Raw genomic sequence first — 20701 nt, 5'->3', positions numbered from 1 at the left:
AGATGTTGAGGTAGAGGTTTCAACAATTACAGTGGTGGAAGTGGTTGTTTGGCCGGCGGTGGCTTCTTTAGGTGGCTTTGTCGATGTAGATGGACTTGTCTCAATTGTGGTTTCTTCAACTGTTGTAGTTCCACCTGTGGTAGGTGTAGTTGTTGTGGGTGCAAGTGTAGTTGTTGTTGAAGTAGAGGGATTGGAAGTTATGACAACTGGCCCTGTTGTTTCTTCACCTGTTGTTTTGGGTTGTGATGTTGAGGTAGAGGTTTCAACAATTACAGTGGTGGAAGTGGTTGTTGGGCCGTTGGTGACTTCTTTAGGTGGCTTTGTGGATGTAGATGGACTTGTCTCAATTGTGGTTTCTTCAACTGTTGTAGTTCCACCTGTTATAGGTGTAGTTGTTGTGGGTACAATTGTAGTTGTTGTTAAAGTAGTGGGATTGGATGTGATCACTACTGGACCTGTTGTTTCTTCACCTGTTGTTATGGGCTGAGATGTTGAGGTAGAGGTTTCAACAATTACAGTGGTGGAAGTGGTTGTTGGGCCGGTGGTGACTACTTTAGGTGGCTTTGTGGATGTAGATGGAATACTCTCAGTTGTGGTTTCTTCAATTGTAGGTCCACCTGTGGTAGGTGTAGTTGTTGTGGGTGCAATTGTAGTTGTTGTTAAAGTAGTGGGATTGGATGTTATGACAACTGGCCCTGTTGTTTCTTCACCTGTTGTTTTGGGTTGTGATGTTGAGGTAGAGGTTTCAACAATTACAGTGGTGGAAGTGGTTGTTGGGCCGGTGGTGACTTCTTTAGGTGGCTTTGTGGATGTAGATGGACTTGTCTCAATTGTGGTTTCTTCAACTGTTGTAGTTCCACCTGTGGTAGGTGTAGTTGTTGTGGGTGCAAGTGTAGTTGTTGTTAAAGTAGAGGGACTGGAAGTTATGACAACTGGCCCTGTTGTTTCTTCACCTGTTGTTATGGGCTGAGATGTTGAGGTAGAGGTTTCAACAATTACAGTGGTGGAAGTGGTTGTTGGGCCGGTGGTGACTTCTTTAGGTGGCTTTGTGGATGTAGATGGACTTGTCTCAATTGTGGTTTCTTCAACTGTTGTAGTTCCACCTGTGGTAGGTGTAGTTGTTGTGGGTACAATTGTAGTTGTTGTTAAAGTAGTGGGATTGGATGTGATCACTACTGGACCTGTTGTTTCTTCACCTGTTGTTTTGGGTTGTGATGTTGAGGTAGAGGTTTCAACAATTACAGTGGTGGAAGTGGTTGTTTGGCCTGTGGTGACTTCTTTAGGTGGCTTTGTGGATGTAGAAGGAATACTCTCAGTTGTGGTTTCCTCAATTGTAGGTCCACCTTTGGTAGGTGTAGTTGTTGTGGGTACAATTGTAGTTGTTGTTAAAGTAGTGGGATTGGATGTGATCACTACTGGACCTGTTGTTTCTTCACCTGTTGTTATGGGCTGAGATGTTGAGGTAGAGGTTTCAACAATTACAGTGGTGGAAGTGGTTGTTGGGCCGGTGGTGACTTCTTTAGGTGGCTTTGTGGATGTAGATGGACTTGTCTCAATTGTGGTTTCTTCAACTGTTGTAGTTCCACCTGTTATAGGTGTAGTTGTTGTGGGTACAATTGTAGTTGTTGTTAAAGTAGTGGGATTGGATGTGATCACTACTGGACCTGTTGTTTCTTCACCTGTTGTTATGGGCTGAGATGTTGAGGTAGAGGTTTCAACAATTACAGTGGTGGAAGTGGTTGTTGGGCCGGTGGTGACTACTTTAGGTGGCTTTGTGGATGTAGATGGAATACTCTCAGTTGTGGTTTCTTCAATTGTAGGTCCACCTGTGGTAGGTGTAGTTGTTGTGGGTGCAATTGTAGTTGTTGTTAAAGTAGTGGGATTGGATGTTATGACAACTGGCCCTGTTGTTTCTTCACCTGTTGTTTTGGGTTGTGATGTTGAGGAAGAGGTTTCAACAATTACAGTGGTGGAAGTGGTTGTTGGGCCGGTGGTGACTTCTTTAGGTGGCTTTGTGGATGTAGATGGACTTGTCTCAATTGTGGTTTCTTCAACTGTTGTAGTTCCACCTGTGGTAGGTGTAGTTGTTGTGGGTGCAAGTGTAGTTGTTGTTAAAGTAGAGGGACTGGAAGTTATGACAACTGGCCCTGTTGTTTCTTCACCTGTTGTTATGGGCTGAGATGTTGAGGAAGAGGTTTCAACAATTACAGTGGTGGAAGTGGTTGTTTGGCCTGTGGTGACTTCTTTAGGTGGCTTTGTGGATGTAGATGGAATACTCTCAGTTGTGGTTTCCTCAATTGTAGGTCCACCTGTGGTAGGTGTAGTTGTTGTGGGTGCAATTGTAGTTGTTGTTAAAGTAGTGGGATTGGATGTTATGACAACTGGCCCTGTTGTTTCTTCACCTGTTGTTTTGGGTTGTGATGTTGAGGAAGAGGTTTCAACAATTACAGTGGTGGAAGTGGTTGTTGGGCCGGTGGTGACTTCTTTAGGTGGCTTTGTGGATGTAGATGGACTTGTCTCAATTGTGGTTTCTTCAACTGTTGTAGTTCCACCTGTTCTAGGTGTAGTTGTTGTGGGTACAATTGTAGTTGTTGTTAAAGTAGTGGGATTGGATGTGATCACTACTGGACCTGTTGTTTCTTCACCTGTTGTTATGGGCTGAGATGTTGAGGTAGAGGTTTCAACAATTACAGTGGTGGAAGTGGTTCTTGGGCCGGTGGTGACTTCTTTAGGTGGCTTTGTGGATGTAGATGGACTTGTCTCAATTGTGGTTTCTTCAACTGTTGTAGTTCCACCTGTGGTAGGTGTAGTTGTTGTGGGTGCAAGTGTAGTTGTTGTTAAAGTAGAGGGACTGGAAGTTATGACAACTGGCCCTGTTGTTTCTTCACCTGTTGTTATGGGCTGAGATGTTGAGGTAGAGGTTTCAACAATTACAGTGGTGGAAGTGGTTGTTGGGCCGGTGGTGACTTCTTTGGGTGGCTTTGTGGATGTAGATGGACCTGTCTCAATTGTGGTTTCTTCAACTGTTGTAGTTCCAGCTGTGGTAGGTGTAGTTGTTGTGGGTACAATTGTTGTTGTTGTTAAAGTAGTGGGATTGGATGTGATCACTACTGTACCTGTTGTTTCTTCACCTGTTGTTATGGGCTGAGATGTTGAGGTAGAGGTTTCAACAATTACAGTGGTGGAAGTGGTTGTTGGGCCGGTGGTGACTTCTTTGGGTGGCTTTGTGGATGTAGATGGACTTGTCTCAATTGTGGTTTCTTCAACTGTTGTAGTTCCAGCTGTGGTAGGTGTAGTTGTTGTGGGTACAATTGTTATTGTTGTTAAAGTAGAGGGACTGGAAGTTATGACAACTGGACCTGTTGTTTCTTCACCTGTTGTTTTGGGTTGTGATGTTGAGGTAGAGGTTTCAACAATTACAGTGGTGGAAGTGGTTGTTGGGCCGGTGGTGACTTCTTTAGGTGGCTTTGTGGATGTAGATGGACTTGTCTCAATTGTGGTTTCTTCAACTGTTGTAGTTCCACCTGTAGTAGGTGTAGTTGTTGTGGGTACAATTGTAGTTGTTGTTAAAGTAGTGGGATTGGATGTGATCACTACTGGACCTGTTGTTTCTTCACCTGTTGTTTTGGGTTGTGATGTTGAGGTAGAGGTTTCAACAATTACAGTGGTGGAAGTGGTTGTTTGGCCTGTGGTGACTTCTTTAGGTGGCTTTGTGGATGTAGATGGAATACTCTCAGTTGTGGTTTCTTCAATTGTAGGTCCACCTGTGGTAGGTGTAGTTGTTGTGGGTTTAATTGTAGTTGTTGTTAAAGTAGTGGGATTGGATGTGATCACTACTGGACCTGTTGTTTCTTCACCTGTTGTTTTGGGTTGTGATGTTGAGGTAGAGGTTTCAACAATTACAGTTGTGGAAGTGGTTGTTGGGCCGGTGGTGACTTCTTTGGGTGGCTTTGTGGATGTAGATGGACTTGTCTCAATTGTGGTTTCTTCAACTGTTGTAGTTCCACCTGTTATAGGTGTAGTTGTTGTGGGTGCAAGTGTAGTTGTTGTTGAAGTAGAGGGATTGGAAGTTATGACAACTGGCCCTGTTGTTTCTTCACCTGTTGTTTTGGGTTGTGATGTTGAGGTAGAGGTTTCAACAATTACAGTGGTGGAAGTGGTTGTTGGGCCGGTGGTGACTTCTTTAGGTGGCTTTGTGGATGTAGATGGACTTGTCTCAATTGTGGTTTCTTCAACTGTTGTAGTTCCACCTGTGGTAGGTGTAGTTGTTGTGGATACAATTGTTGTTGTTGTTAAAGTAGTGGGATTGGATGTGATCACTACTGGACCTGTTGTTTCTTCACCTGTTGTTATGGGCTGAGATGTTGAGGTAGAGGTTTCAACAATTACAGTGGTGGAAGTGGTTGTTGGGCCAGTGGTGACTTCTTTGGGTGGCTTTGTGGATGTAGATGGACTTGTCTCAATTGTGGTTTCTTCAACTGTTGTAGTTCCACCTGTTATAGGTGTAGTTGTTGTGGGTGCAAGTGTAGTTGTTGTTGAAGTAGAGGGATTGGAAGTTATGACAACTGGCCCTGTTGTTTCTTCACCTGTTGTTTTGGGTTGTGATGTTGAGGTAGAGGTTTCAACAATTACAGTGGTGGAAGTGGTTGTTGGGCCGGTGGTGACTTCTTTAGGTGGCTTTGTGGATGTAGATGGACTTGTCTCAATTGTGGTTTCTTCAACTGTTGTAGTTCCACCTGTGGTAGGTGTAGTTGTTGTGGATACAATTGTTGTTGTTGTTAAAGTAGTGGGATTGGATGTGATCACTACTGGACCTGTTGTTTCTTCACCTGTTGTTATGGGCTGAGATGTTGAGGTAGAGGTTTCAACAATTACAGTGGTGGAAGTGGTTGTTGGGCCAGTGGTGACTTCTTTGGGTGGCTTTGTGGATGTAGATGGACTTGTCTCAATTGTGGTTTCTTCAACTGTTGTAGTTCCACCTGTTATAGGTGTAGTTGTTGTGGGTACAATTGTAGTTGTTGTTAAAGTAGTGGGATTGGATGTGATCACTCCTGGACCTGTTGTTTCTTCACCGTTTGTTATGGGCTGAGATGTTGAGGTAGAGGCTTCAACAATTACAGTGGTGGAAGTGGTTGTTGGGCCGGTGGTGACTTCTTTAGGTGGCTTTGTGGATGTAGATGGACTTGTCTCAATTGTGGATTCTTCAACTGTTGTAGTTCCACCTGTGGTAGTTGTAGTTGTTGTGGGAACAATTGTAGTTGTTGTTAAAGTAGTGGGATTGGATGTGATCACTACTGGACCTGTTTTTTCTTCACCTGTTGTTTTGGGTTGTGATGTTGAGGTAGAGGTTTCAACAATTACAGTGGTGGAAGTGGTTGTTGGGCCGGTGGTGACTTCTTTGGGTGGCTTTGTGGATGTAGATGGACTTGTCTCAATTGTGGTTTCTTCAACTGTTGTAGTTCCACCTGTGGTAGGTGTAGTTGTTGTGGGTGCAAGTGTAGTTGTTGTTAAAGTGGAGGGACTGGAAGTTATGTTAACTGGCCCTGTTGTTTCTTCACCTGTTGTTTTGGGTTGTGATGTTGAGGTAGAGGTTTCAACAATTACAGTGGTGGAAGTGGTTGTTGGGCCGGTGGTGACTTCTTTTGGTGGCTTTGTGGATGTAGATGGACTTGTCTCAATTGTGGTTTCTTCAACTGTTGTAGTTCCACCTGTTATAGGTGTAGTTGTTGTGGGTACAATTGTAGTTGTTGTTAAAGTCGTGGGATTGGATGTGATCACTACTGGACCTGTTGTTTCTTCACCTGTTGTTATGGGCTGAGTTGTTGAGGTAGAGGTTTCAACAATTACAGTGGTGGAAGTGGTTGTTGGGCCGGTGGTGACTTCTTTAGGAGGCATTGTGGATGTGATGGTCTCATTTGTGGTTTCTTTCTTTGTTGAAGTCTCAGCTGTGGTCGATGTAGCTACTTCTCCACTTGTTGAGGGTACCATAGTTGTTGTAGTTACAGTTGTCGGGTTGGGAATTGTGACTGTACTTGATCCTGATGATGTAGTTGAAGGATTTAATGATGAACTTGTGGTGATTTTAGGTGTCAACTCCATTGTTGTGGAAGACCAAGTTGAAGTAGATGTTGGTTCTGTTTTTGAAAAAGATACATCTTTAGTTTACTTGGCCTGAAAAATTACATTTTAATTTACCAAATAGCTTACATTTACAATTCTTAAGTTTAACATTTGAATTAAACTGAACTAATCATTACCACCTTAAGGTCTTCACGGGTCCATCCAAACCCAAATACTCAAGACCCCACCCGTGACCCTAGCTGCTGGGGTCTCGTTTACCCTGGTTTGGGTCGATTCCTGTTTTATTGTCATTAGCTCTCGGGTCTTTGTAAGTACAGCTGATAAACCTGAGTGGACCCAATCAAAGCTCTGCATAGCCTATAGCATATTTAATTTACGCTAATAAGGTACATTTTCATACTTATAGAAGGCAACATATAGTCCTTATTGTTAAACAGTGTAGAAACTTGGCTGATAAACGTAATTTGTCTGACACTCGGGTCTAATCGGGTTTGACCGAGACCCAGGTCTGGTTGTCGTTGGGTTTGTGTATAATTGTTCTTGTATCCGTTCGTGTCCGAGTTTGATTGTCCTCGGGTCCATTCGGGTCCGGGGCCAACTTTTTGGACTTCGGGAATACATTTACTAACACCTTACATACCAATTGATATTAATTGCCATCAAGATTGCCATTTATAACTATGGTATTTAGAAAACATGTGGCTGGACTTTAATCATTCATTGAAGAGTTTCTCTGCTTACCAGGTGTTGAAAAGTGGAAGACAGTTGTGGGCTTTAGTGTTGTCGTAGAGGCCTGTGTTGTAGTTGCATGGACAGTTGTTGTGGTCAGAGGGGAAGTTGTAGTTGGTACTGGAGTTGTGGTCACTTGACAAGGGGAAATGTTCCTGGTAATGGTTCCGTTCGCGGCGCAAACAGCAACAATGCAGTTACCAATCCCATCTGTTGTATTGTAGAGGGTTGCTCCATATGGGTGTTGTTTACCATTATGCAAGCATGTACAAACTACAGGGGGGAAAGTATTTTACAATTAGATTCAATCAATGTTGCTTTGGTCATTGCTAAATATGTTACTTTAATTTGATGATGTCATCCTTACCATTTACATCATAACTGCAGCTCACTCCAGTCATTGTGCAGGTGCTTAAAAAGAAGAACAATTAGTTAAACATTGAAATTATTCACAGGTTCAAATTAAATAGATATAAATGTTTTGTTCAAAATACTAGTAAAGAGGTACAACTAGTCAGGACTTGGTAATAAAGTAAGTTGTGAAATCCATGGGGAGCAGGGCACGTTTTCAGATTGTCATACAACCATAATTGGCATCACTATGGAAAAACTAGCATGACCCTTCCAATCTTTGCCAAACCCCTAACCTCTTCCCCAGAATTAATATAACACAGAATACCTGATACTTTCACAGTTAGAACATTCAGAAAATGCTCTGAAATAGCACAGGTACTGTGAATTTAATGATTTTAACATACCATCTTTCACAATTTGGTGCCGGAACATTCTGTCCATTGGTGTATTGGTTTCCTTCATAGTCAAAGCAGCCACATTGTTCCCTCACCACACACTTCATTGTCTCCTCATTGAAGTAAGGTTGTGCCGCAGGACAGTTAGGATAGCAGCCTGAAATAAGCATAATAGCCAAGAGGTTACAAAAGGTCAAGTCTTGTTAAGGATAACAGTAGTCAGTGTAAATGTAGCCTGAGGCTGCTCAGACACACAGCATGTATATTTATAACCATTGTCGGAGTCAGTTCCAATTGCAATTGTTATTCAGAAATAATATACAAAATGAGACAAAATATGAGTTAAACGGTCATATCCCTACCTTCCAATGCTGGAATTAAACTAGAACAGTCTCCGGAAGGGTTTCTGCAGGTCTTCATACACTGAGCTCCACATGCCTTGTAGTGCCACTCACATTCTCCAGTGGGGTTGTAGTAATCACAGAACAGTGCTGTATGTGGTGGACAAAATATGGTGGACAAAAGCGTTTTCATTATTTGAACTAGAATAATGATCCCTTTCCATGATAAACTGTCCTATATGATAATGTGTCAACCTGGTCCAGAATTGAATTGACAAGCGCCTTAATGTAGTTGAAAATCACGTTCCAGACCAGAATTAAACATTTTTCAATTCAACTTTGATTTTACTCAGCTCAGACTTCACTGTTGATTGTGAAGAAACTTACGGCAAATTCGAGGGGTTCTCCAGGGTACGCATGCTCCAGCTTCATTGCAGGCCTTTGCATAAGCTGCCACTGCTGTACAGAAGCACTCACAGTCTCCACCACTGTCACAAGCACATGAGTCTCTCACACAAGCATCGTAGTAAGGAGAGGGGTCCACCTTAAAAGCACAGCAATGTGTTGTAAGACATACAGAAGTTGCACGGTGAAGTACATTTCTTTGTCCTCAAAAGACAAATCCACATATCTTACTAGTAGTATATCCTAGTTGAACATATCCATACCTGGTTCTGGCAGGCTGTGAAGACATCGCTCTTAATGATGCTGCATTGTTTCTGGGCCCAAGACGCTCTGTACGGGTTGGAGGTACATGGGTGCACTACAGCGGATACACTTGGGCAGCTTGATGAAACTTTCCAGCTGTTTCCAAATTCCACCGGATCAACAACTGTCGCCTGGGCTCTAGTGGTGAAGTCATTGTTTGCGTTGCCATCATAGTTTCCACACAGACCACACACTTGCCCCTGAAGAAAAGAGATCATGAATTAAAATGATTGACTTGGCAGGGTTATACAAAAGTCTCGGTAATATCAGTTTTGACTGAATCCTGAATTCATTTCTTCATCAGAGTATCTTAATGTACCTGGTATTGTGGGCTCAGCTTGATAAAGAGACTGGTCTTCTTGTCCCACATGAGGATTAGACCACTTTTGACTTCAATAACCAGATAATTCCCCAGAAGGCTGATCTGTTTAGGAAACTGCTCTTCTGGAGTACTCCTGACAACTTGAGCGGTCCCATCTGCCAATATGAGCTCACTGGTCTGAAGAAGGAAAATATGTTTTCATACATAACTTGGTCTGAAATCGGATCTCAAGTTGATGTTTGGTTGATGATTTGTTGATTGTTCTTTACACGAGGGATGGAATGTATAGTATTGTGTGAAGTCAAGTTGCTCATTACCCCCAGGAAGAGCTTGATGGTCTTGGAGCAGGTGGTGCCTTTAGTTCCACAAGGAACGTTCTCAGTGAGAACTCTGAAGCTGCCACTGCCATTAGTATTGCCACAGTAGTCCTGTGCGAAAGGAAAATATTCTTAATATGTTTAAAATTCACACTTTTCAATGCTGATACAATTCTACCAAATAAAGAGACACAAACCTGAATGAGAGTGTATTCACAGTTTCCATTAAAGTTGAACCTTTTCTCATCAAAGGTGATATAGTGACCCTCTCCGTAGATTGCACAAACTCCATCACAAAGATGTGTGGTACACTGCCATTGTCTGTCCTTGCAAGTACTGTGAACAACACACACATAATGTCACAAAAATTGCCTGACATTTTTTTCTGTGTTCTTTATGTTTTCTCCCCCCTGAGGTGTAAGACACAAAACAGGCATACCATGTATTGCAGTCAACCTTAAGAGTCTCTCCAGCTTGGTAAGTAGCTCCATTGTGAGAACAAGGACAAAGTTCCTCCTTGATGCAGTCTCCGTTCCCATCAGACACCAGTCCGGTGGGGCACATACAACCTGATGTGCACTCTGTGCTGATCTAAACGGATTTAACAAAATGCATACATAAGTCATGGCAAATTAAAGAGATATGGACTATGTTTTTGTATACCCGGGGAGGAGGGGGGTGGGTATTTGACGTAATTAAGATTCTCAAAAGTTTTTGTTCAGTCAACACAAAACTCAGTATAATAGTGACAATACGTGACAATCCCATTTAGAGTGAATGAGGGACTCACACAGGTCATATCCAGAGTTTTGCAGCTCTTCTGACACTCAGAACCTGAAGCTCCTGGAGGTGCAGTTGAGCAGTTGAAGAAAACCATTGGCAGTGTGCATACTGGGGATATATGAGAATACAAGTAGAAAAAACTATTTTCAATTCTCAAACAAGCAGAATATAATTATCATATATCCAGAAATATCCACATTCATCATCATAATTAATCACATTGTCTTACATGAATTGCTTGAATCCTCTTGGTTCATTTCAAATGTACCTGTTTTGTGAAGGATGCATGTAAAGGGTTAAATCATATTGAGCCATATATTTTATTAATACATTAATAAATTAAATTAATAAATTGTAATAAAAGATCATAAAACTTACTAAATAGTCTTGCTCCCCCAGTGCAACTCAGTGTCCCTTGTCTGCAAGTACTATAAAATAGTTACAGTATTAATAGTTATAGTTAGTAAGATAATCAAATGAACAGCAAATATCATTATGACATAATTTAATACACAGTTTTGAATATATCCATGAATTTTCATTTGTATTTATTTTGGTCTCCTAGCTTTATATGTATGAGGGAGGTGCTTACCAGGTGGCACCGTCTCTGCTGATAGTCTCTCCTGCAGGGACCACCGAGCCCTTGTCATAGCAGGGACAGTTGGTGGGGGCAACACACTGGCCAGCCTCGTCCATGTAGATGCCCTCTGCACAGCCACAGCCGTCCACCGGAACAAACTCCACCTGGCAAGATTGGTCTGTCATGCTCAGGGAGCGGCAGGTGCGTCCACAACTGGTCATGTTGTAGGTATAAACTGTTTGACTGGGACAGGTGGCGAATTTATCTGAGAAAAGTCATTAGATATGAGTAGTATTAGCAAGATATTGGTATCCTTATATCTTTGTATTTGTGCAGTTATTTCTTCAGGTTATTTGTACTTAGTAACTACTGTTGTTGTTTCAGTAAAATCATTCTATTCTAATCAATTTTCAGCACTCATTATAATGACACATTGCGAGAGGTCTCCATGGCTCCGTGCGGCCTACTCACTGCAGATAGTGTCTCTCCAGCCGTTGAGCTGGATACCCTTGGCAGCACAAGCATGGACATAAGAGGAGACGGCAGCACACATGCAGTCCTCACTCTTCTCACAGTTACAGCTGTCATACATACAGTTCTGTTGGAAAAAGAGTCAAAGTGTGTCAAGACTATAACCTCATCACATAAGGGTTTAATGGTTTTACTTTGCGATCGTATCCTTCTTAACTAACTTACGGTTTTGTAGGTGTCAGGTCTTATTTCAGAATGGCAAGGGGAGAACACTCCTTTAGGATCTGATAACATGGAACACCAGTGCTGGGCATATTTCTCTGTGAAAAAGACAGTCATCATTTCAACATAAGCATATACTATTGTCATGACGTTGGCCTGTGGGTAAGGTTTATGACCCCCCCCCATAAAAACCTTTCTCCCTTCCCTTCTCTTACTGACCCTACTGAAGGACTGCTGTCCTGTTAAATATAGAGAGTCTGGGAACATCAAACAAATGGGGAAAGGAACCATATTTTGGTAATAAAACCAGTTGGAAATATGCTTGATAACGTAATGAGTATGGAGGTCAGTTCATTGTTATCTGAGACATTATGACTGATGACAGGACGACATAAACTGTACCTGAGAAAGTATACATCCTCTAGTTATCAGAGTAACATGGAATTGTTATGCAATTGAAATGTTTGATATTGAAATTGTTTGTTAGGAGATTAAATGTAATTTTAGCTTCCAAATGAGAGATTTGGGTTTTCATAAGGAAAGTGCCCTGCTTGATCAGTGGCCCAACCCTGTGAAGAGACAGGGGTTATAAACGATGAAACACCTCCTTCCCCCTCTCCACTATATAAGCCTTTGACGAAAAGATAACCAGGTAGTTCCAGTACGGGAGGTCTGCAGCCTCTACGTTAGAAGGACACACATGTCAAGGACAGAACTAAGCCAACCTCGGCGTGAGCTATGGTATGAACTGGTATGAACTTTGAGCTTATTCACTACAGAAGTGATACTTCCTAGCCGTTGAGTTAGCAGCGGCCGCTTTAAACGGGGGCTAGGAAAGGACGGACGACGGATCCAGTCTAACAGACGGACGAAGATACCACCACGTATCCAATTTACCACCAGAGACATTGTTCTGAGTACAGGAAGATCTGTTGGCCAACCCGGCCAGCATCTACGACCAATCTACCGAAGCGCAGCTCAGAGTAAATATTTATTGCATTTTCCTTTTCCAAATGGGCGGTAATTTAGAATGCATAAGATAATGTATTTACGATAGCATAGCTGCTGTTTGTGGTTCCTAAATCTTCCCGCTCTTTCATTCAAGCCCAACCCCCTTTCCTTTGTGTAACCAGGTTCCGTCCACCGGGACGTTTTCTGTATGACATCATTGGTATTCTGTGTATATGTAATTCTGTGTGATTAGTTTAGGTATTTAGTAAATAAATAATTAAACCCAATTTTGTATTGCTGATTCAACTTGTTAGCCAGGGTTCGTGAAGATAACCAAGAATTTACAACTTTCATTATGAGACTGAAAATAAGATAAGGGTTAATATTGACTGCTATCGATGTAAAATATTACTAAGTATTTTAAGAGTTTATTCGGAAGATAACGGCTCTATAAACGTTCTTCCGTGGTGCCCCGGCTTTCTAGTTAATTACATTTACATGATTAGCTTAATCAGGTAATATTAATTACAGAGAAATCATTTTATAAGTTAGCATGTCATATCACTTAATCCGGCATAGCCAAAGACACGACACTATCTTATATAACTTTGTTATAATCATTCAACAAGTGATTCATCTGTAGGCTTATTAAATACGTACCATTTTCGATGCTCAAACTGCAGGGGTTTTCAAAGCTAGTCTTGACATCAGGGCAGCTGGACATGGTCTTCCATGTGTTGGCAAAAGCTACAGCTGTGCCCTCCACCAATCCACTGATGACTCTGAACTCATCTGCCTGAACGTCATTGTAGTTTCCGCAAAGGCCTGTGGAAAATAATTGAAGCCATATGATGTTATTAGATTTTTATGAATAGAGATACTGAAGAAAAAGGTATGAAACTGGTGGATGAATCTGAAGCATACCACAGGTTGTTCCTTTGTAGGATGAGATGGCAGTTATGTAAATCTGCATAACTGGTGAAAGCTGGATCTGAAGTTGAACTCCAAGAGTTGTCTGGATAACAATGTAGAATGAGGAGGGCTTGAAGACGGTCACTTCAGCTGCAATACATTAAATAAATAGAGGGACACCATTAAGGCTTCATCTTGTGAATATAAATGACATGGAGTTCATGCACTGATCCACACTACAATTTAATTTGGCATTACAATGGATTATCTCACCTGTATAGAGCGGGAGCTGAGAAAGAATCTGATTTACAAAAACACTTCCACTTGACAGGACTCGGATCACCTGTGAATTAGATAATATATTTTATTAAATTCTCATTTGTTTCCATAGATAAGCATTTTATGAGATTGCAAATATCCCAGCAATATTTGCCAAGTCAGGGCAATTTTAAATAAGGTTATTGTGTGTTTAGACAAAAAGTCTGAGGGACATTTATTTGCTAACTAGTATAATTATCTTAAAGAAGCGGTTTTGTTTGGAAATGAGTTGACAGGTCCTTGTATTATTTGGTCTGAAAAGTATTTGGAGAGTTGCCTTACAGTGGATCTGCTGGAGAGGGCTAGGGTAACAGCCCTCATACACGTCTCAGTGTCAGTCAACCCACACTTCACAATGTCTCCCAGCACGGTGAATTCAGTTCCATTGCATTGCTGAAAGAAAACCAGCATGAGTTTGAAGGCAAAAACATGAAATGAGAATGACTCACTTAAAGATTGACCCCTTTGGACACGTCTACGTCAACGTATGGCTTGAGGAAAAGCTATTTTACCTCACCTTTGCACTGAAAAGTTATATTGAATGTTTTCTACTAGTTTCTACTTGCTTTGCTATACTGCACCACATGAACTGACCTTGGTCAGAATGTAAGAGCAGTCCCCATGGAAGGTGTAGGCTTTCCCATCGTAGGTGTTGATGTGGGATCCTCCCTCCACAGAGCAGGTCCCAGGACAGTCCTTGTCTGTACAGGCCCACTGACCACCAGCACAGGTGCTAAAGGGAACATTTACAGGCTCATCTCACAACTGCATTCATATAGTATTTTAGAAATATTTACATGCATACAGTTTTAATAATCACACTGTAGTTTGGCATGATTCATGAAAATGAGGCATGGGATATGTGATGTTTAAATCAGATGATGTACTTGGCCTACCATTCTTTACAGTTGCTGGTGTAAGATTCTCCAGATTTGGATACTTGTCCATTGTGGACACAGAGGCATTCGCTCAATGGAATACAGCCACTGTTGCTGACATCATCAAAAACAGTACCTATTTGGAGAGAGATCAGGCATAATTTTAAGACAACATTCAGAAAGAGTTTAGTTCCTGCCAGAAAAGTATTCCTTTAAGAGATTGCTAAAACTGCATTCAGTAAGGAGTGTTATTCTAATGTTTACTTTACACAGAGAACTGCACTGACTCCAGGAAGTAACTGAGAAAAACATCCATTATTTACTCCTTCCTTTGTCACCTTATTCAGATACTTTGCACACATTGACATAAAAGGCATAATGGGTAAAGGTGTGGTGTTTTCATGATGTGCTTTAGGTTAACTTGTACAACAGAGTTGTAGTGGTGTGGGGGCTGTGCTTTGGCAAAGTGGGTTATATCCTGCCTGTTTGGCCCTGTCCGGAGGTATCGTCAGGTGGGGCCACAGTGTCTCCCGACCCCACCTGTCTCAGCCTCCAGTATTTATCCTGTAGTAGTTTATGTGTCGGGGGGCTAGGGTCAGTCTGTTATATCTGGAGCATTTCTCCTGTCTTATCCGGTGTCCTGTGTGAATTTAAGTATGCTCTCCAATTCTCTCTTTCTTTCTGTCTCTATCTCAGAGGACCTGAGCCCTAGGACCATGCCTCAGGACTACCTGGCCTGATGACTCCTTGCTGCCCCCAGTAAACCTGGCCATGCTGCTGATCCAGTTTCAACTGTTCTGCCTGTGGCTATGGAACACTGACCTGTTCACCGGACGTGCTACCTGTCCCAGACCTGCTGTTTTCAACTCTCTAGAGACAGCAGGAGCAGTAGAGATACTCTGAATGATCGGCTATGAAAAGCCAACTGACATTTACTCCTGAGGTGCTGACCTGTTGCACCCTCGACAACCACTGTGATTATTATTATTTGACCCTGCTGGTCATCTATGAACATTTGAACATCTTGGCCATGTTCTGTTATAATCTCCACCCGGCACAGCCAGAAGAGGACAGGCCGCCCCTCATAGCCTGCTTCCTCTCTAGGTTTCTTCCTATGTTCTGGCCTTTCTAGGGAGTTTTTCCTAGCCACCGTGCTTCTACACCTGCATTGCTTGCTGTTTGGGGTTTTAGGCTGGGTTTCTGTACAGCACTTTGAGATATCAGCTGATGTAAAACGGGCTTTATAAATAAATTTGATTTGATTTGAGTTGAACCTGTGTGGTACCTAGAGGACAGAAGCAGCCGTCTGTACAGTGGTCTTCACACATCTGACTGGCTTCTGGGTTGGAGCAGGTGTCAACACAGGGGCTTCCACATTCCTGGTACTCCATGTTGTAGGGACATGTCTTATCTGAGAAAATAAACATTGTGATTAACTATTTTCTTAAAATAGATTGTGAACGTGATCATTTAGTGTTTGGTGGGCATGTTGAAGAGTATCTGCATGCTTACAGCAGAACTGTTTAGTCCTCCATTGCTGGGGCTTCCCCCCTGCATGAACACACTGACGGGAGTACTCTGAGATGGTGTTGCACAGGCAGAAGGAGTTGGTGCTGTTATCACAGTGGCACAGGTCTGCAAGGCAGGTCTCGACAAAGGCGTCCATGTCCAAATAATTAGCACAGCTACTGAAAGCTGCACTGGAGAACAGCTGCCGACAAAATTCCTACAGAGACAAACCACAAAAGGTTACCATATAGAAAACATTTGTTGAATCACATGGATGAATTGCTATTTCCAACTTCTATTAACATTGTTTTGTACTCTTGTTCTGTGGTTTGAATTTGAATACCTCATCTCCACAACTCTCCACAGAAGTTAGCGTAGGCTCCTCACAGACTTCCAGAGGGCCATCCAGTTTCCAGAGGTTTCCATAGTCAGAGCTAGAGAGTTTCCCACCTGCAACAACACAGACATTGAACATTTGCTTTTCCACCTACAGTATATAATGTAAATTTCAGTTTTGGAAATTTCAGAAATTATTTTACCATTGATGATGAACTCGTTATATGTTTGGACTTCATTGAAGTCACCACACAGTCCGCAGGTCTGGTTTCTGTACTTCTCATTCATTTCAATCTGTAGAATGACCAGATACAATGTGTTTTGTCCACAAAATCTCATCCTGTTCAGCACCATTCACGTGTTCAGTCTTGGCTATCCTCCATGTCTATAACCTATCTTTTTGTTTGTCTTATATTAGGGAGTGACAGAAAATGTAATTCAAATCAACAAATATTTGCAAACACTTCATCAAATAAACATTGGAACATTAGCCTGTGTGTGTATAGCCTATATATCTTCACATATCCTGTTTAATTCATCCTTGTTCTTCAGCTAATTCTGCCTTTCAATATTAATATTTTAGGAGGGGAGTAGACAGTGCTTCAACCAACAAGGTGCAGCCAAAAATAGGTGTTTCTCACTCACGATCAACTGCTGATCATTGCCAATGATTACAAAGATTTTATGCTTTTAATCTAAAGAAAAATGTAACATTATTAACTAATCAACCATTGAAGAGGGAAATTAGAAATGCAGGTATTTTACCATTAGGGAGTCATCCTTGTTCCAAACAGCAACCAGCCCCAGTTTGGCTACGACCTTCACATTGGATGTAGTCTTCACGATGCTGACTCCAGACAAGCTGAACGGCAGGGTCACCCTTCAGGAGGAAGAAGATGTTTAAAGGTCATCCAATACATTATGATTGTAATTTTTATTAAATTCCATAATGTAGCACATAAAATCCTCAAGAGAGGTGCTTGCAGAATGGCGAATCAGTCAAATGACAGGGAAACTCACGTCTGCCCATTGACCACAACAACACCCTTGGATAGCTCCACCACTACACCATCCAGCTTCATGGTGATCTTGCTAATGGTGGGCTGGTTGTCCACCACCTGCCGCCTCATCTGGATGTTGAAAGCCTCATAGCTGCTCTTACACAGTGAGGTCACAACATGGTTGCAGGTGGAGGGGAGCTGCAAAAAGTCCCCGTCAAAAGTCTTAAAATGGTAGTTACCCCATGTGCTGCAGACCTGGTCATTGTGTGAGGCATTCAATCCTGAGGGACAAGGAATACAAACGTCAGTTCCTTCTTAGCGTATTGATGGATACCCAGTCATTTATTCAGTGTGCATTCTGTCAGAGATTTACCTGAAAGTGTGGGTATCGTTGTGATCATTGTCGGGATGATTGTTACACTTGTTGTGGGGTTCACTGAAAAAAAGCAATTCATGAGTATTTTACAGTGTTATATGAACATTCCGGATGGAATTTAATCATTGCAGATATAGATTGTTGCACTGCGCTTTTAGAAGTGTATTTGATTTGCACAGCAGTATGTCCAGACAAAGGGACATTTGAGGCATGATGTGACCCATTCAATATTGACAGCGAACCTAAGGCTCCATTCAATCCGTATCGCCGAAGTTCAGTGCTATCGTGCAATTTAATTTTAAAGGGAATGTTCCTGCGTTTGCAGAGTCTTCTGTGCCTGAACCACAGTACTTTGATGCTCTATGAATTGCATAGGTGTGATCAAAGCTTTTGGAAAGCTCAGCCCTGGCTAACAGGTCATCTGACAAATAAAACAAACCTGAAGATTCCTTAATCAAGTGTCATCTGCTTTGTAAACTAAACACATTGAATTCCGACAACTGTTCAGTTCCTATTTTACATATTTAGGCATCAGATGTTTCCTTTCAGTATTATTTGAGTAATATCAGACATTTGACATACTTACCACAACTGTTATTTTAAAGATATACACTTGAGTTTGGTCTGTATTCTGTTCTTGTTTTTGTTCCTGATCAACAAACAAAATCTAAAGTACCAACACACACTCAGTGGGGGGAGTGCTTTATGTATTTATAACACTATAAACTATGCTACAACCACTCTTGATAACAATCACTAATTATAAAGATTTCTAAAAGGTTATAGATTTTTCACCACAAATGTGTAACATTTTCAAATTTAGATGGAAACAATCTCATAAACAAGCTCATGCACTGAGGCTAGGAAACACTGTCACCACCAATAAAGCCGCGATAATTGAGAATTTCATCAAGCATTTTTCTATGGCTGGCCATGCTTTCCACCTGGCTACCACTACCCCGGTCAACAGCCCTGCACCCCTCACTGCAACTTGCCCAAGCCTTCCCCATTTCTCCTTCACCCATATCAAGATTGCTGATGTTCTGAAAGAGCTGCAAAATCTGGACCCCTACAAATCAGCCGGGCTAGACAATCTGGACCCTCTCTTCCTAAAATTATCAGCCAAAATTGTTGCAACCCCTATTACTAGCCTGTTCAACCTCTCTTTCGTGTCATCTGAGATTCCCAAAGATTGGACAGCTGCCGCGGTCATCCCCTCTTCAAAGGGGGAGACACTCTAGACCCAAACTGCTAGACCTATATCTATCCTACCCTAAGGTCTTCGAAAGTCAAGTTAACAAACAGATCACCGACCATTTCGAATCCCATTGTACCTTCTCCGCTAGGCAATCTAGTTTCCGAGCTGGTCATGGGTGCACCTCAGCCACGCTCAAGGTCCTAAACGACATCATAACCGCCATCGATAAGAGACAATACTTTGCAGCTTTATTCATCGACCTGGCCAAGGCTTTCAACTCTGTCAATCATCCCATTCTTATCAGCAGACTCAACAGCCTTGATTTCTCAAATGACTGTCTCGCCTGGTTCACCAACTACTTTTCTGACAGAGTTCAGTGTGTCAAATCGGAGGGCCTGTTGTCCGGACCTCAGGCAGTCTCTATGGGGGTGTCACAGGGTTCAATCCTCGGGCCGACTCTTTTCTCTGTATACATCAATGATGTCGCTCTTTCGGCTGGTGATTCTCTGATCCACCACTACGCAGACGACACCATTCTGTATACTTCTGGCCCTTCATTGGACACTGTGTTAACTAACCTCCAGACGAGCTTCAATGCCATACCACTCTCCTTCCGTGGCCTCCAACTGCTCTTAAATGTAAGCAAAACTAAATGCATGCTTTTCAACCGATCGCTGCCCACACCTACCCTCCCGTCCAGCATCACTACTCTGGACGGTTCTGACTTAGAATATGTGGATAACTACAAATACCTGGGTGTCTGGTTAGACTGTAAACTCTCCTTCCAGACTCACATTAAGCATCTCCAATCCAAATCTAGAAACGGCTTCCTATTTCGCAACAAAGCATCCTTCACTTATGCTGCCAAACATACCCTAGTAAAACTGACTATCCTACCAATCCTTGACTTCGGCGATGTCATTTGCAAAATAGCCTCCAACACTCTACTCAGCAAATTGGATGCAGTCTATCATAGTGCCATCCATTTTGTCACCTAAGCCCCATATACTACCCACCACTGCGACCTATATGCTCTTGTTGACTGGCCCTCGCTTCATATCCGTTGCCAAACTCACTGGCTCCAGGTCATCTATAAGTCGTTGCTAGGTAAAGTCCCGCCTTACCTCAGCTTCCTAGTCACCATAGCAGCACCCACCCGCAGCACGTGCTCCAGCAGGTATATTTTACTGGTCACCCCCAAAACCAATTCCTCCTTCGGCCGCCTTTCCCTCCAGTTCTCTGCTGCCAATGACTGGAACAAACTGCAAAAATCACTGAAGCTGGAGACTCATATCTCCCTCACTAGCTTTAAGCACCAGCTGTCAGAGCAGCTCACAGATCACTGCACCTGTACCAATCTGTAAATAGCCCATCCAACTACCTCATCACCATATTGTTATTTATTTTATATATTTTGCTCCTTTGCACCCCAGTACTGCTACTTGCACACTCATCTTCTGCACATCTATCACCCCAGTGTTTAATTTGCCATACTGTAATAATTTCGGCACTATGGCCTATTATTTGCCTCACCCCCTTATCCTACCTCATTTGCACACACTGTATATAGACTTTCTCTATTGTATTATTGACTGTATGTTTGTTTTTTCCCTGTGTAATTCTCATTATCAAAAATATTTATGTGTTAGCTATTCAGAAATGTACTAACACACAAATATTTTTGATAATGAGATTTTACATTAAATATATATATATATAGAGAGAGAGATATTATCAAATCTGAAAGTTACCTTTCCTTCTGATTTAGGCTAATGAATGAATATTCTACCAACCTGTTTGTGTTGATTTGATCAGTAATGCCAGGCATATCAGCCTCCATATCGGTGTATTCTTGGTTGTCCCCATGGTGATCCTGTGGGTCGTGAACAGGTCCTACACAGGTGATATGAGAGAGGTGC

The 20701-nt window shown here is 42.1% G+C and overlaps 2 protein-coding genes across 3 annotated transcripts in view; both read right to left on the bottom strand.

Moving 5' to 3' along the window:
* LOC115167138 (intestinal mucin-like protein) overlaps positions 1–5584 on the bottom strand; it is a 16616-nt gene extending 11032 nt beyond the window's left edge. Inside the window, exon 1 of one of the 2 annotated variants that reach the window (XM_029721257.1) lies at positions 5427–5584. The gene's annotated coding sequence lies outside the window, so the exon portion shown is untranslated. Of the gene's footprint in view, positions 1–1064; positions 1133–5426 lie in introns of those variants that run through there. The other variant, XM_029721255.1, reaches the window with a different exon arrangement.
* Positions 5555–20701, bottom strand: LOC115167584 (mucin-5AC). The gene is made up of 32 exons (XM_029722156.1): positions 20576–20701; positions 17582–17644; positions 17228–17489; positions 16973–17087; positions 16411–16501; positions 16215–16321; positions 15875–16088; positions 15648–15773; positions 14381–14498; positions 14079–14217; positions 13767–13877; positions 13440–13509; positions 13179–13316; positions 12915–13079; positions 11307–11401; positions 11082–11208; positions 10623–10875; positions 10409–10458; positions 10260–10298; positions 10038–10138; positions 9687–9838; positions 9445–9583; positions 9248–9358; positions 8928–9107; positions 8569–8808; positions 8288–8444; positions 7922–8050; positions 7569–7716; positions 7178–7221; positions 6823–7083; positions 5765–6134; positions 5555–5558 (listed from the first exon to the last, which is right to left on the bottom strand). Exons 1-32 carry the CDS (start codon positions 20646–20648, stop codon positions 5555–5557), a joined length of 4392 nt encoding a protein of 1463 aa, XP_029578016.1. The 5' UTR covers positions 20649–20701.

The sequence above is a fragment of the Salmo trutta genome, chromosome 29 (assembly GCF_901001165.1).
Source record: "Salmo trutta chromosome 29, fSalTru1.1, whole genome shotgun sequence".
NCBI classification, from domain to species: Eukaryota; Metazoa; Chordata; class Actinopteri; order Salmoniformes; family Salmonidae; genus Salmo; species Salmo trutta.
Note: the sequence above shows the minus strand (reverse complement) of the source record. Positions and strands in the feature narration are given on the sequence as shown.

What these genes read in the sequence shown, in the direction of transcription:
- LOC115167584 (XM_029722156.1), bottom strand. Translation starts at nt 20,648, where the DNA reads ATGGGGACAACCAAGAATACACCGATATGGAGGCTGATATGCCTGGCA. An exon ending in GTGAATACACTCTCATTCAG is followed by an intron (nt 9,359 to 9,444) that starts GTTTGTGTCTCT and finishes CCTTTCGCACAG; the next exon opens with GACTACTGTGGCAATACTAA. An exon ending in TCACAGCCTGCCAGAACCAG is followed by an intron (nt 8,445 to 8,568) that starts GTATGGATATGT and finishes TGTGCTTTTAAG; the next exon opens with GTGGACCCCTCTCCTTACTA.